At 38.8% G+C, this 16,101-nt stretch overlaps 1 protein-coding gene across 5 annotated transcripts; it reads right to left on the reverse strand.

Annotated features, from left to right (window-relative positions):
- Nucleotides 1-592: 592 nt before the first annotated feature.
- Nucleotides 593-14,857, reverse strand: Cbll1 (Cbl proto-oncogene like 1). Of its 5 annotated transcripts, none has more exons than XM_032907607.1 (6): nt 14,541-14,857; nt 10,079-10,237; nt 7,606-7,703; nt 7,211-7,294; nt 6,312-6,385; nt 593-4,021 (listed from the first exon to the last, which is right to left on the reverse strand). In XM_032907607.1, the coding sequence occupies exons 1-6, from the start codon at nt 14,551-14,553 to the stop codon at nt 2,986-2,988; spliced, it is 1,464 nt and encodes a 487-aa protein (XP_032763498.1). In that variant the 5' UTR covers nt 14,554-14,857; the 3' UTR covers nt 593-2,985. The 5 variants fall into 5 exon arrangements, with proteins under 5 accessions (XP_032763498.1, XP_032763496.1, XP_032763495.1 ...); XM_032907605.1 differs by having other exon boundaries at nt 7,606-7,706; XM_032907604.1 differs by having other exon boundaries at nt 10,070-10,237.
- Nucleotides 14,858-16,101: the final 1,244 nt, after the last annotated feature.

The raw sequence follows: 16,101 nt of genomic DNA on the forward strand, positions 1-16,101 counted from the left end.
TTAGATTATACAACTATTATTAAAAGTGAATTCTGCTTGCTTCCTAGGTCAGATTTTAACAAATTTATTTCAACCAGAATAGAGTATTTTTGAGTATAAAAACTTCCTTTAATATCACTAAGTTTGATAGCTAATCTTGAGAAATGTTTTTAAGTATTTGCAATTTTTGTGTACTTTCAATGTTAAATTATCTGAGACAGAGGTAGGCCCTTTCCTAAAACCTGTATGACACCCTTTACGTGCTGTGTGCCTCACAGTAAACAGCTCCTGTTTAAGAACAGCAAGAACACTCCAATCTTTTCTATTTATATTTCCATTATATCTGACTAGTATTTACAGTTTTGAAAAAGTACCTTTTACAGGGCAAAGGGAATATAGCTCTTTACTGTCTTAAAAATGGATCTTCCTCCAAATAAGTACTCAAAGTATCCACAAACTGAATATACAAAAAAAAAAAAAAAAAAATACACAAGCCAACTTTTTTGGTTATAAACATTTAAAAGGTGAGTCTAATTTTACTGTAGAACCATGGAAAGTTCTGCTAGTCTCCCAAATATGTCATCAGTAGGTTTAAAAACTCATCTAGGCAAAATAGTATTTATGCTTTCATTTTATTGTTTTTAAGAATTAAACTGCCACCTCAGTAGTCTTAAGAGCAATTAATGAAACATACATACATTTAGACTTATGTCCATCATAGACAGCTTCAAAGGCTTCCCTGAAAGGTGCTGGGATTCACATCTTTTTCCTTAAGAACAGAAACACTTAATAATAATCTTGTTATCTGGCTACCCACCCACCCCTCATTCAAACAATTAACTGATATTCGAGTCTAACATTTAAAATTCTATTACAAAACATTCATCTCACCTGCATCCCAGCATAATGTATTAACCTAACTGAAATTGTTTTTTTAAAGCCTACAAGAATTCTCATAATGTGGAATTTTTTTCATGATACTGATTTTTTTTTTCTTTTTTTCTTTTTTTTTTGGTCCAAAACAGGTGAAGTGGTTTCTTACCACAGCCAACCCCAGTCAATCTCAGTATAAGAGCTTCTCATAAACAGCTAAAAAGCTCTTATACGAAACTGGCTATTTTCCAATTATGTGAAACAAAGGGTTATTTGGATTTTAACAGTAATATTTTAATAGCTCCTGAACAGGGGCAAGAAAAAGAATCAAGTTTGCACCAGTCCACGTACCTACAGTAATGATAGAAACACTCACCACGTCGCACTATTTCACTTTCATGCTTCTAATAACAAGAATTTCTCACTAGAAATAGTGCATGAGCAAACCAGATTCTCAAAATGCTACATGTGAAAAAAAACTTGCTCAAGAAAAACCTGCATTAGTTACCTCTGGCCAGCCAAGGATGGATGGCCATTTGTATTATTTCTTCTCAAAGTTTAGAAATGATTTTTGCATCTGATCATCCAACATGAGAATGTTTTCCTGTACCTGACAGAATGGTGAATTAGCAATCAGTATACTCCTTGTCAAAAACCAATGTTCTAAATTTATATACTACAAACTATCTAATAAATGTTATCTGCACACTACACACCATGTTTATATTATGCACCATTTTAAAGGGGAAGAAAAGCTTCACAAGAGTTTAGTCAACTCGAAGGATATATAATAATATCCTGGGAAGGCTGACATATACATAGAAACAGTAAAAACTGAGTGGTCGTCTCCAGTGGACTGTAACAAGCCCCTGTAATGCAAACACTGACTCTGAAGGCACCTTCCTCGGCACTGAAATTCACAATCTAATCATTACTTTTCTTCTGCCCAATTAAAAATTATCTGGGTGTCTTTAACTACTGATTCCATTGTAAAATGTTCCAATTTTAGATTGTTTTACCAAGAAAAGAAGAAATAATAGTTTTACATTCCCAACTTAGAGGAAAAACTCACCACAGCCACAAAACCTGAGTAAATGCTAGCTTGTGATTACAAGAACACCGCTTGCTAATACATTAGTCAGATCCCTCCACTGCACTCAAACTGCAGTTTATAATCCCATAAATAAGAACACGCTATGCACTAAAGTACAGAATCAAACTATGAGAAAATGCAGATTTAAATAAAGCCTAGTCAGCCCCAAATATGTAGGTTAAGAGAGTGAACAGAGAACACATTTCATCCAAATAACACCATTTTAAAAGTCCTATAAAGTAACAGAATTTAGGATTAAGTGTGACAAATTAGGTGACTAACCACTCAGGAAAAGCATCAATGAAAACAGCACTCATCGGCGCTTAGAGCCTGTAAAGCAGGTCATCTTCCAAATTATAGAACGGATACCTTGAGACGCGTCAGTCAACTAAGGGATACAAACTCTGATGTGTATTGGAGCTTCACAGGTTATCCAAACATGAAAAGGCATCCAAGTGAAACGCACTATACAAGTACACCTTGAAATTTCAGTGCCTAAAATGTGAAATAATTCCCTACAATTTAACAGTCTGCCTAGTAACAATTTAGTAGATTTTTACTTTTAGGATTTTATTTTAACTTTGGAAAATTAGTGGTAAAATATGGGTTAAAAAATGATATGGCTGCACTTAAATTCACATAAAAATAGCATTTTTACAACCATTTTGAAATTTAATTCTTTTACACAGGTTAACAAAATGTGTCACAAGAAAACTAAACATTGGGTTTAATAAAAGCAGTATTTCTCAAAGTGGAACAGTGAAATTTTCATCTTTTTAAACAAATGGTCGCTTTTGGGAAAATTTATCACATCAACATAACAGTTGTTAAGATATAGTTGTGCTCAACCAAGCCATTTATCTGCACTACAGAATAGTACTTGAAAGCAATCCTAAAGTCAGATTAAAACCATTTTAAGAGACAAGACTTTGTTTTACAGCTACCTCAAGAGGTCGTTTTCCTTCCACAGTCAAAGCTCAGTTAAGATTGACTAATTTAATTTTTTTTCCTTGTTATATCTTCAGTTCAAAACACTATGATCACTGGTAATACGGTCTGTATCTTGTTTGATCTGGATGATGTGGTCCAGGTAGTGGGGTTTGAGAAGGTGGGCCCTGCATTCGTGGAGGAGGTGGTGGCCCTCTTGGTGCAGGCCAGATACCAGGACTCATTCCTCCTGGTTGTGTAAATGGAGGGCTCAGAGTTCCTTGATCTTCAGTAAACTGGGGTAAAGAGTTAGGATTATAATGGTGCGGAGGGGGTGCAGTTACAGGTGGACCACCATGCTGAGGTGGAGGGGGTCCTGGAGGAGGATGATTCATATAAGGTGGCATCTGGGCAATAATATGTCCAGGGGGAGGGGTTATTGGTGGTGGAGCAGAGGTCATTGGTGGAGGTGGAGCTTGGCTATAGACCAAGTGAGGAGTACCTGCAGCCTGGGGAGGATGTGGCATTGGATGGCTTATTGGTGGTGGAGGAGGTGGGGGAGGTGCGTAATGTTGCTGTGGAGGCATGATGTGATGAGGGTGAGACACCACTGGTTGACCCTGATATTCAGGATGGTGATGAGCAGGTGCTGGGGCAGGAGGTGGTGGTTCTCTAGCACCTGAACTTGAGTCATCCTGAATAGGGACGGTTATTAAATTGCTGTGTTTTCTTGTTGAAATACGAAAGGTTTCCTGACTGACTGAACGAGGTGGAGGTGGAGCCATGGACAACTCTGCTGGAGGAGCACGGATATCCTCATGTGGCTGATTATAGTGCTCATGGGGCACATGCTGCAAAGGAGGCGGTGGCATCATGATGTGCTGCTTTGGAGGAATGTGGCTCATGTGATGCTTGTCTGGTGGCATTATGAAACGATCAGGGATTTCAGTTGGTGGGGGGGCAATAGGAGGATGAACATTCTCAAGTGAAGCACGGGTAACAGGCTTTCCAGCTCTCATATGGCGATGGTTGATGTGAGCTTGTAAGTCCCTTTGAGACAGATATGTTCTCTTGCAACCTTGAACAATGCTACACATGAAGAGAGAACCTCGTGTGCACTGTTCAATCCGCTGCACAGGATCACTACATCTAAACAGGAAGATAAATTGATTACTTAAACCAAAATATAAAACAGCACATTTAATTTAAGCTTTACTTTAAAATATTATATAAGATAGTTGCAAAGTTAACAGTGAGTACTGAATAACTCTTAGTGAACCTTTAATCTTCCCTGGTTGCATCAGACAGTAATTATCAACATCTTTACCAAACTGAGAACATTTTTACCTCAGAACTCTAAACTGTATCACCAAACAGAATGCCTTAGGAGACCTTCTATTTCCCAATACTTACAGCTCATTAATTTTCCCTAACTATAGTATGACTTACATACAGGAAGGACAAAGCAAAGGATCTATCATTTACAACCATGGAATTCAAAATTCAGTTGACTTTTCCTCACTGTAGGAGCTAGGATGCTTCTAATTTGTGGCCATTTTGCACATTTCCTGCTTTTCAGTCATCTAATTCACTACACATTCAGAAACATCTCCAGTTAAATAGGGTAAGGTCTTTTCTTTTGGGTGATGCCTAAAAGCAGTAGAATATGCTATTTAAATTAACTCTGGTAACTTTATTTCCTGCACTTGGTTTGACAATTCAGACAGTCAAACTCTCTAGAGAGGTAAAGACTACGCTGGTGAAGTTCATACTAGAACACATTTAGTTACCTGAAAACTAAACTGCACTTTTAAATAATAATACTGGAATCTCTAGGGGATGGAGACATGGCTCCGCACTGAATGCTCTTCCAGAGGTCCTGGGTTCAAATCCCAGCTCCCACATGGCAGCTCACAACTATCTGTAACTCCAAAATCTGACACTCTCACACAGACAGACACACAGGCAAAACACCTATGCACTAAAGTAAAGGTAAAAAAATTAAAAAAAAATCTCTGTAATAGAGAAAATCTTTTAATGTCCACTACATTTAATGTTGTATTACATTTTAATTATTATCTTAATGGGACAATATATGTTAATGTAATTTTAAAGCTAATGCACAACCCTGGGCTGGGAAACAGGCATTAGAGAAATACTTCAACAAAGGCTATAATATATACTTCCAAATTTAATATTCTTCTGAATTATAACTATATAGAACATATATTAGTATTCCTTAAACACAGTATGTATTTCATAATCTGTAACTTTAAAAATCTAATGAAGGGTTGGGGATTTAGCTCAGTGGTAGAGCGCTTGCCTTAGCAAGCGCAAGGACCTGGGTTCGGTCTCCAGCTCTGGGAAAAAGAAAAATGTTTAAAAACCTAATGAAATATGCCAAGAAATCAGTTGTCACTGGGTCACTAACAAACCCTCCCTTTTTTCCCTAGCAATGCCCACATCCTACACCATCAAGGGGCAATCTTTTCTTACAGTTGTTCATAGTTCTATTAGCAACCAATAGTATTCCTTGGGGTACTTTTAAGTACAGGTTAAGAGGAGCTGGGAAGCCCTGAGCTAATCCAAAAAGTTTCATTCCATTTTTCTCAAGGCTTCCTTATCAGAGGTTTCAAATTAATATAAATTTTCACTTTATTATACAGCTATCCCAAAACAGACAGCATGCTGCATAACTTCGAGTCTATCATGATGTCATTATCACCCAACATCCTTATGTTTGGGTAACTGGAAGACTGGCATAGTGTTTATTATATGCCAGAATCTACTATTCCACTAAACCTTATTTTAATCTTAAAAATAATACAGGGAGCTTATAGATATAAAGCCCTACTTGTACCACATAGCTAATAAATAGTCAAAAGGGGACTAGAACTCAATAATTCTAATCCTGGGACCAATCAGACAGCTCGACAGGTAAAGTGCTTTCTGTGCAAGCCTGCTAATCTAAGTGCCATCCCCAGAGCATAGGTGAAGTTGGAAGGAGAGAACGGACTCCACCAAGCTGCTTCCTGACCCTTGCTCATGCTCACACCCCACCCCACCCCCACATTATTCACATACAATTAATAATAAAAGAAAGTTAATTCTAATTTTGGAAAGAGATTGTTCTCAATCACCAAACCACACTATACTTCCTTCCAGGTGTGCCAGACAAATACAAAACAAAAACAAAAACAAAAACTGGTTTGGTGTCTGACACTGTTCCTATGGTGATAAAGGGATTTCATCATTTTAGCTACTCTGAATAGGCCAACAATGGCTAGTTCCCTCTTCCAGAGAAGGGGAAAACTCCAGGTTCACAGAGAGTGTCTCAGCCAGCACATCTGCATCCTTGTCTATTTCCATTACACCAAAACCTTTAAGCCATCTTGCTTATAAGGCACTACTATTAGACAATCTAATGATCATATCTTACCCCGGGCACATCTTATCTCCTTTTTTTTCATGTAAAATAGCACAGTCATAGCAAAAGACATGCTTGCATGGAATCTGTAGGCAAAAATATCACAGTTAAGCATCCTATAGCATTTCAATACTAACTGTCAGTATGTGATCTACAGACAGAAGGCACACAGGAGTTAATGATTATTTATTAAAACTATATACCAGAAGCAGCTAAGAGTCCATCTATCCCATCCATTCCATTCTCCCTCCCTCCCATCCATCCTCCCATCCATCCATCCATCCATCCATCCATCCATCCATCCATCCATCCATCCATCCGGTATTTCAAGGCAGGGTTTCTCTGCAAAGCCTTGGTTATCTTGGAACAATTCATTTATCTCTGCATTCTGAGTGCTGGGGTTAAATGGGGCAATAAAGTGGGTGGCATGTACCACCACTGCCCAGCAACAATCTTAAATAACAAGTTTTTGAAAATGTTTTGAAAACTTTGGCTCTTTTTCCAATAAATACCTGTTCATCTGCTAACACTTTCCTTTTTATTTCTGGAGACGGATCTCAAGTTCAGCTCAGATTGCCTTACACTCTGATATACTTGAGGCAGTCCTTGGTCTTATGATCCTTCTGCCTCAACTTCTGTTGGAGTGCTAGGATTAGAAGACTATCCCCCCTTGCCTGGCATCCACATCTATTTTCAGATGTGTGAACCTAGCGATGTTAAAATTGTCCCTGCAAGTATAAAGCTCCTGAAAAAAAAAAAAACCTCTAAATGTGTTTTATCTTACTGTCATTCTCCTGAAACTATTCTAAGACAGTAAGCAGAATAACTATATTAAATTCATGGTATAATTAAACTTCTCTTAGCTTTTTTCTATGCATTATGTTATAAAAACAACCTTAGTTGTAACTTACCATTCTTCCATAGACTTTAATGGGCAATCCGCATTTGTCACAGAAATGAACTGGTGTATCGTCCTTCTCACCTAAGATGTTTATCTATTGAAATTAATAAAATTTTCTCTTTAAGCAATTTTGAAAATTGTACTTATCAATTCACACAGTGAAATGATTAGAATTTCCTAAGTTGTTGCCACAAACAGAAGTAAAAACTGATTAGTATAATTCCATTTGCTTGTTTTCTTTCTTAAACAGCAGTTATGATTTTACTTGGTTTTACTAATAATTACTTCATATTATTTCTGAACATGGTTGAAATAAGCAAGTGGACTTGTGTGTGCTACAAGTCATAGATATACTAAAAATCTATACCAGTACTTAATGCCTAATGTTTCATTTTTTAGTTATACCTTAAAATCCCAAAAAAGGTGTCCCGGAAATCTTCGCTGATTTCCAAAGAGTTCGCCCCCTTTACAGTCATACCGCTGTTCTTCATTATAATCAAATCCTTCTGAGAGAAAAAAAGTCACATTATATTTTTCAACTTCAAATTTCATTTCAAAAGTATATTTACATGGCAAAATTGGTCTATTTACTGAAAAATATTTCTGACTCTCAGAGACCTAAAAACATGAAAATCAAAATTACAAAAACTACTCTAAAACAGTAAAAAAACCTCAAATCTGTATTAAATTCATGTTATTATAAAACTTCCCTTAGCTTTTTTATATATAAAACTAGTTATAAAAATATCATAATAAATATTTTAGAATCCTACCTCTACAACACCAGGCCTTAATTGTACTTACATATGCCCACAGATTTTAATAGACAATCCACATTTGTCACAGAAATTAACTGGCATATCATTTTTAAACTGTAGTTTAAAATGCCAGCTGGAAGCAGTCTTCATGATCATTGAGTCCACCTCTAGTACTTCAGAAATGACAACATATAGTGGGTACAGCGGCCACCTAAGCTGAGTGCCAGAGCCAAGAACAGACATGTATTTGAGTCTCTTATTCAACGCTCTTATCAACTCCACAGTCCACCTCTAGTATAAAACCTCACCAATTACCACTATAATGTTTACTGAACAAATTTTAAAGATACCCATCATCATTTATTCTAAACTACCTACAAATTGTAAGAATAGAATTTAGGAGTAAGACAGATCTTCTAGGACTTGAATGTATGTTAACAGCAAGATTTCTATCCTGGAAGAAAAAACAAATACTCTCTATTTGTGGTAAGTAAGACCTCACTTTAAAAACCAATACATACCCATAAATGTTCTAAAGCATGGGCCAACAAACTGTTGCTACAGAAGGCCACAGTATAAGTCTTAGGCTCTCTTGGTCATATAAATCTAGTAACTCTGCCATGCTAGTGGAAAAATAGCCACAGGCAATACTCAACTGAACAGTAACTTTGTCTTTTTTAAAGGAAATAAAATTGGCCTGCAATCAGCTTGCTGACTTCTAACAGATGGGAAGACAGGAGAGGGGGGTTTTATATTCATGAAAACTAGGAAAGGTCTTTTAAAGAATATACTAAAACATGGAAAGAGCAAGGTCTAGTTAACTGGCTACCTAGAATGTTCAAGTTCTTCACAGTAATATTTTATACATAAAGTTCAAAAGATAAATGAACTATACATTTAACAAAGTCAGTATTATACAGAATTCAAAATTAAGAGAAAGACACTAATGAAAACAGATCCTGGAATCAAGACAAGCTATGAAAGGCATCCAACCACACACTTCAGCTCCTGCCTGTAATCCCAGCACTTAGAAAGCTAAGGCAGCAAGACTTTTGACCTTCAAGGACAGAATGTTAAGAGTCTGCCTCAAAAACCTGTTAAGTTAATAATACAAAATATTGATGTGTGTGAGGAAAAAAACTAACACACCCTTTCTGAAGAGTAATTTAGCAAGATCTGATCAATTCTGAAGTGTACAAACCAAGTCTTTACTCTCCTTCCTCTTTTAAATGGTTCTATGGATGAAACTTGGGCCACCAGACTTATGTGGCAATTACTCTCACCCATTTAAAAACCTGGCCATCTCCCAAGTCAAAGTTTTAATATTCATGTTATAACACAATTACAGCAAAACAAGTATCTACAAGAAAGTTAAATAAATTATGGGATATCTATAGACTACACACTATTCATTTGTTTGAGACAGGGTCTGACCTCAAACAACAATCCTCTAGTTTCAGCTTCCTAAGTGCTGGGATTTCAACCAGGGTCAACCATTTTTGCTTTTCTTTTTTTGTTTTTTTCTAGACAAGATTTGTTCTGTGTAGTCTTGGCTGTCCTGGAACTTGCCCTGTAGACCAGGCTGGCCTTGAATTCAGAGATTCACCTACCTCTGTCTCTGGAGTGCTGGGATTAAAAGCATCCACCACCACCACCCAGCTTACTTGAAACATTTTTTTTAATGTGAAATACTATTTTTAACCAGCTAGATTTAATCATGCTACAATATGGATATACTTGAAAATATCATACCATACATAACAGATACACAATGTGAAACATTTTTTTAAGAGACAGTAACATCAGCTTTGGAAAGGCCTGTGAAAACAAATTTTACTTTTAAGTAATGCTCTCTACAATATCGATTAGATTTTTTAAAAAGAGGGAAGGGGGCTTACAAAGGAATAGAAAACAAAGAATATGTAAGGCTAAAATTTTAAAGTAGGTTTAAGTAAATAAAGTCAGATGGATTATTTGATATACTCAGATAAACAACAGAACTCTTTTAAAATTTACTTGTATTTATTTTATGTGCAATAGTGTTTTGCCTGCATGAATGTCTACTCGAGGATGTCAGATCTTGGAGCTACATTTCAGTTTAAACAAGTTACCTTCATCACCTTGTGGGGCCTTTGCAGGCATCCTGCTAACAGTCCTTTGAGTCCGAGGGGCAGGCTTAACCTTGTTGGCCTGTTTGGAGATGAGTTTTATAGGAATTCTTCTGCGGACATCGAGACCACCCAAGGATCCAGAACTATTAGTGCCTTGTAACTCATTGTCTATATGAATGGGAAAAAAGAAATTATAGTTGTTTTCACTTTTCTTTTTGAAAATTGTTCTATAAGTATAAAGATAAAATCAACATCAAACAGTAAATTGAAGATCTTGGTTCTGATTAGAAATACTAGACTGGTAAGGTTTGGGGCAAAGCTGTAAAGAAATGCTTTTGGTTAGGCTTTTCTTTAACAGGAACCCTTTCAGAAGCTGACACAAATTACAGAACCTTTATCTCTTCCTAAAAAGTGAAAATAAAAACTTCCATAAAATTCCATAGTAGTTTACAAAAAGATAAACCTTTTAAAAATCTTTAAAAAAAAAAAAACACCTTACAGATTGTAAAGATTTTTAAAAACAAAGGAAAAAAACGAAATTGTCTTTATATATGTGTCTAATTATCAAACATTTGAAGTAGCCATGCAGTAAACTTGGTAAATTTACGTAACAAATTGAAAATGCAACACTACATTTGAAATACATTTGAAAATAAAGCTTTAATTATTGTGCTGAGGGGGAGCTGCTGTGGAGCCACAGAGGATATGTGGAGGTGAGAACACAATCCGTGGAGATTGGCTCTCTTGTCCGACCACCTGATCCCTAGATGTTGACTTCAGGGCCTCAGAAGGTGGCAGTGTCTTTATCTGTTAAGCCATCTTACTGGTTTATGTGTTGGCTTTAAAGAGGTAATTATTCTCTTAAGCATAATATTTTTTCCAAAAAATAGTCAACAGATAGAAAAATATACCACTTAATAGAACACATAGTGCATTATTTGACCTATACCATCTCTAAAGACATAGGCAACAGATACCTTTAGTTAACAGTCAACACTGCAATGGAAAAGTATACATTAGGCTTGGGTCTTAAAAAGACACTTTCTAGTCCTTTAAAATCTTATCATCTATGGAAAAAAGGGATTCTCGTCCACAAATAAGAGGTACATTATTTCACAGGACTGACTCACACAAAACTTTATTTTTCAAGTACATAAAAATATGTAACACAAGTATTCAACTTTACCTTAGAAAGGGAAACACTTAAAGATAGAAAATGCAAATGTAATCTTAAAATTGTAATGTCTGAAACAGATTAAGGAATAGTGTTCCTGCAAGAATTACAATCAAGACTGATAGCCAAACTGTCCACATTAAATTCGGCAAAACCAAAATGTGAAAGTAGTCTGCTAGTACTAATGACTTCTACAACTATAAGCAATACCAATCAATTAAATTCATACCCATTTGCCTTTTGTATGAACAAAATAAAATTTAAAATGGGTCTCAATGATTAAATATCTTCTATTTACTTTCTACTCTTATAGCAACTAACTCCTCTCAAAATCTTTCATAGATGATTAGATGAATGGCTACAACCTTGAATTATAATAAAGCCAACTTGATCAATCTTCAAGACTACACTAAAATGGAATGTCTTTCATGTATTTCAGCAGTCTCCACTGCATTTGCTCATCTATATAGAAATACCTACATAGATCTATACAGATCTATGACAGATACTTTTTTCCCCTTGCACAAAACGTATTCTCAACTTTCCAAAGAACTGAAATAGCCAACATGATGCCCTTCAGATATCACAAGGATTCTTAGTGTGTTACCTCTGTGAATGAAAACAACACACTTTACCTGCCCAGCCTTTGAACCAGCCCACATAACACAGTTCTCCATTATTTAAACAGTAGCCTGGCCCTTTCACAAGCCTGTTTCTAAAGCTACTGTTTGTCTCACAGATTTAAGTGACAAAATTCTGAAGTTTGTGTGGGGACACCCTTACACAGAAACAAACAACAAAACACAAAGCATGTAATAATTATCTGGATAAGGGATAAGAATAGTTTAAAGCAAATATACCTTTAAAAGTAGTAACATTTTATTATACAGTTTTAAAAACAACACATTTAATATTTTATCTTGAATAAAAGGAGCCAAGGAACTGAAGGCAGGTATGCAGCTCAGTGGTAGAACCTGTCTAAGGTACTGAATAAAGGTTCTGGGTTCAGGTCCCCAGCATCTATCTCTCCAAAAAGAATGAAGCAGTCGGGGTTGGGGATTTGGCTCAGTGGTAGAGCGCTTGCCTAGGAAGCGCAAGGTCCTGGGTTCGGTCCCCAGCCCCGGAAAAAAAAAAAAAAAAAAAAAAAAAAAAGAATGAAGCAGTCTTTTACAAAAATTGGGCTACTTTTACCTAAGCACTGATTATCTCTGACAATGACCAAAGAATGAATCAAGTGTTTGCAGGATCTTTATTGGCCTGGGTGCCTCTGAGATGTAGGATCACGGGGACAGAGCTGGCCTGAAGAGCTGCAGGGACATCACCTTTTTTGCTGCTTCTTTCCACCCCAGAGGGCCCTCAGCTCACTGCTAACACTTCTGCAATCCTGAGAAACACTAATGTCTTTGCCATTAAAAAAAATTCTGAAAACTTTCTGGCAAAATTCTACTCCAATACTTCCATTTAAAAGACCTCTTGATCCTTTGACATTAAAATCATTATTTTGAGAAGTCTACTCAGTCAGAAAACTGTCAACTAACTAGCTGCCATTTCTTGATTTAGTCTTTGACTTAATTTGATTTTTTTCTTCTCAAAATGTGCAGCAATTGAAACTGATGCACTAGGAGACTGTGTTGTAACTGATTTAAAATCTAGAAAAGCTACCATTAAACAGAAAGGAGAGCTGTCTGGAAACTTTTTTTTTTTTTTTTTTTTTTTTTTTAACCTAGCTAGCTCAGTAGTGATTGTTTTCATGTTAGAATGACTGTTCTTCTCTCTCCAGGCAACCTTTGGCTAATAACTTAGAAACTAGGATAATTCTTTTACACAGTTCTACCGGGATCTCATTTCTCTCACATACTTCCATAAATCCATGAGCAGCTGCTGGATCGCCACCAAAATATTTGTGGCGATTGCCTACTCTCTCAGTCCTGCTCCTACTTCCCCTACAGCGTTGCTGGGGACCTGCTAAGTAAGTTGCTCTACCACTGAGTTTTGCTTTAACTGGGTCTCCCTCTGCGGTACTGCAACCACCACATAGATTATTTATTTACCCCCGTTCGTCCTCTCCTTCACCATTCTATATAGAAGAGTAGGAATTATTTTTTAAAATATTATACTCCCTTTTGTTCAGCTGCTTTGTAGCCGCTCAAACCCTTTATCGTGATTTTCAAAGTCTTCAAAAAGGTAACTTGTATTTTCCTTCTCAACTTAGGACTAACTAAGCTACGGACATTTGGTCTTCTCTATATCTTCCTACCATTCCGGGGGGGGGGGGCTTTTCCTGGTACTCTCTGAAATTTCTTACTCCATAAGCACCTGTTTCTTAAAGTACTCACCACAATCTGTAAGGAGCTTTTAAAAAAGAAACCAACCTGTCTGCCTCCTTTGACAGAATGCAAACTCGAAGACAAGGACGTAGTCCTATTGTTTACTATCCCATCATTCTATCTCCAAGCCTACAAGTATCTGTATGCAATTACATAACTAAGTGATGTTTGAAGACTGCGCGCATCTCAGTCAATTCCTAAAGAAAAAGCCTTTCCTCCTGCTGGGCGATTTAACTGTCTGAAGCACTCAAAGCCAAGCGCTAAAACTAAAACCAAGAAAACGAAGCCAGCAGAAACGAGGTTTGAAGCTACTCGCAATATAAGATGAAAATATCTTGATCTTAAAAATTCTGTATATATCCCCAAAAGATGCGAAAGAACCACGGCCGAAGGGCGGGGCATGCTTTGAGTTCAGGTAGAAAAAAGATGCTCCACTTATAAGTTGGAAAACTATATCCGCCTTTATTCTCTAACTACTAGTCCGCGAAAAGCCAACAAGACAATAACCACAGGAGATGACCACTACAGCAGCCGCCCGAAGCTGAGAAGCAGCAGGAAGTCTCCAACCCACTCTCGCCCACAGTCCGGACGCTTCTCCAATTCCGAGAGTGGAAAACACCCGCCTATTTCCCCAGCACAAAGTGCAAAGCAACCGGAATGAGAAAAACAAAAACAAAAACACAACAAAACTGGGGCCGTCCCTTTCCAAGAAGCCTGCGCTGCGGAGGGTTCCGAAACGAGCTCAGCGGCACCAAAGAAGCGGTGCTGCCGGTCTCGAGGATGGAGGCACCGCTCCGAGGGTAGGCCGGGAAGCAGCAGGCCCAGTCCGGGACCGGGCCTGAGCTTGCTTCCTCTCCGCCACGTCCCGGCGCACTAGGGCGAGCGTAGCCCCTTGTGCCTGCTGGGCGACCAGTCCCACACGAGCCACGGGGGCAAGAAACTAGGACCCCCGCTGCCTCCGCCTCCTTACCAGTGTGATCCATGATTCGGCTCGCAGGGTACAGTGGGAGCGGAAGTGAGTCGCTCCGGAGTCGCAGCAAGCGCGTGCGCCCTACCTTCCGGAGCGCAGAGGCGGAAGTGCGCTGGGACTGCTCTCACGGGCTTCCCTTCCTAACCGCACCATCCGACTTTGGTGAGGGAGTCACACATAGGCAGGACTGAGGCAGGAAAAGAGGGGACACGAGGGCTTTGGTGCCGAGACTTCTAATTCTCCCCAGAGGCAGCCCTCAGCTGTAGGAAGGATATCTATTGCAGTGAGAGCAATAGGAACCAGAGGGAAGCGAGGCAGGCAGGTAAGCCGCCGCCCACCCCCTGCGGCGCGAGGCCTTCTGGGATTTGTAGTCAGCCCAGAGCGCAGTCTCAGCCGTTAGGCTGGTCCCACCCCACCGGGCGGAGTAACGGTTTGGAATGCCCCCCGGATCCGCCGCTGGGTATAGAGAAGTGTAAACACGCGCGCTCCGTTCTTGCCCGAGGGAAGCTGAGTTAGGTGCTGGGAGGGAGGAAAGGTTCTTATTGTCTAATCAGGCTTTGTCCTGATGAGCCCCAACGCCCACTCGACACGCGCGTTTGCCCTGGCTCTCACCGTAGTTTCTCAAACTGAAATGCGTGTATAATGCTGACTAGCAGCCCCTCACTCTAGAGAACACCAGGCGCCTCTAATCCCTGCAAAAGCTGTAGGGAGTTCCAGGTTGTCCCGGTCCATCGAGGATGCAAGGCAGTTGTGTGCAGAGAGGGTGAAGGAGGGAGGATAGGAACCGATGGAGTCGGAGGGAAAACGTTAGGGCTTGGGCAGAGGGAAGAGATGAGAAAGGGCAGGCCCCGACTGAGGAAAAGAGAGTTACCAAAACAGGCGGTACCTAGTTCCAGTTCTTGGTCCCTGGGGTCTGTGCTTGCTGCTTTCATCTTGCTCAGCCAAAACAAAAGCAAGTGTCAACGGCGATTGCTGAGGACCTTCAGAGCACCCCCCACCTCGATTTGGCTCATAATAGGTCTTCTCCCCTCTCCAGCCCTTCACACTTGAAGCTCTCAGATGAGTAGAAAGGAGCACAATTAGTGGAAAACATCAGCCTAGGAGTCAAGGGATTTGGGCTCTATGGTCGTCCCTTGGTGACGACATCGTTACCTTGGGTTGTTCACGCTTTCAGTGCCAGAGTTCCTAGATCAATAAAACATTATTATATTGGCCTCTTTTAAAAATGTTTTCACAGTACTCAATTCTGAATAAAGTATGTGTAGCAATGTGTTCTGTGCGTTGCACAGTAACAACTGTGACTAACGCTGCAGTGATCATAGTTTTAACATGTTATTTAGTGATTGTCTTCATTGTGGTCTTTTCAAAGACTCCCACTCATTGCGCCTTTACAAACAATGAGTGGGTACACTCAAGAACATTTTTAAGTCGATGTCCTTTTGGTTTTGTCCTTGTTAAAATGTAAATTTCTGTACTACTGGGTGTTTTTCACAATTTTTCAGTTGCTAGGATTATGGCGGGGGGTAGGTACTGAAGCTTAACCTTTCTCTGATAAATCTCT

The sequence above is a fragment of the Rattus rattus genome, chromosome 7 (assembly GCF_011064425.1).
Source record: "Rattus rattus isolate New Zealand chromosome 7, Rrattus_CSIRO_v1, whole genome shotgun sequence".
Lineage (NCBI taxonomy): Eukaryota > Metazoa > Chordata > Mammalia > Rodentia > Muridae > Rattus > Rattus rattus.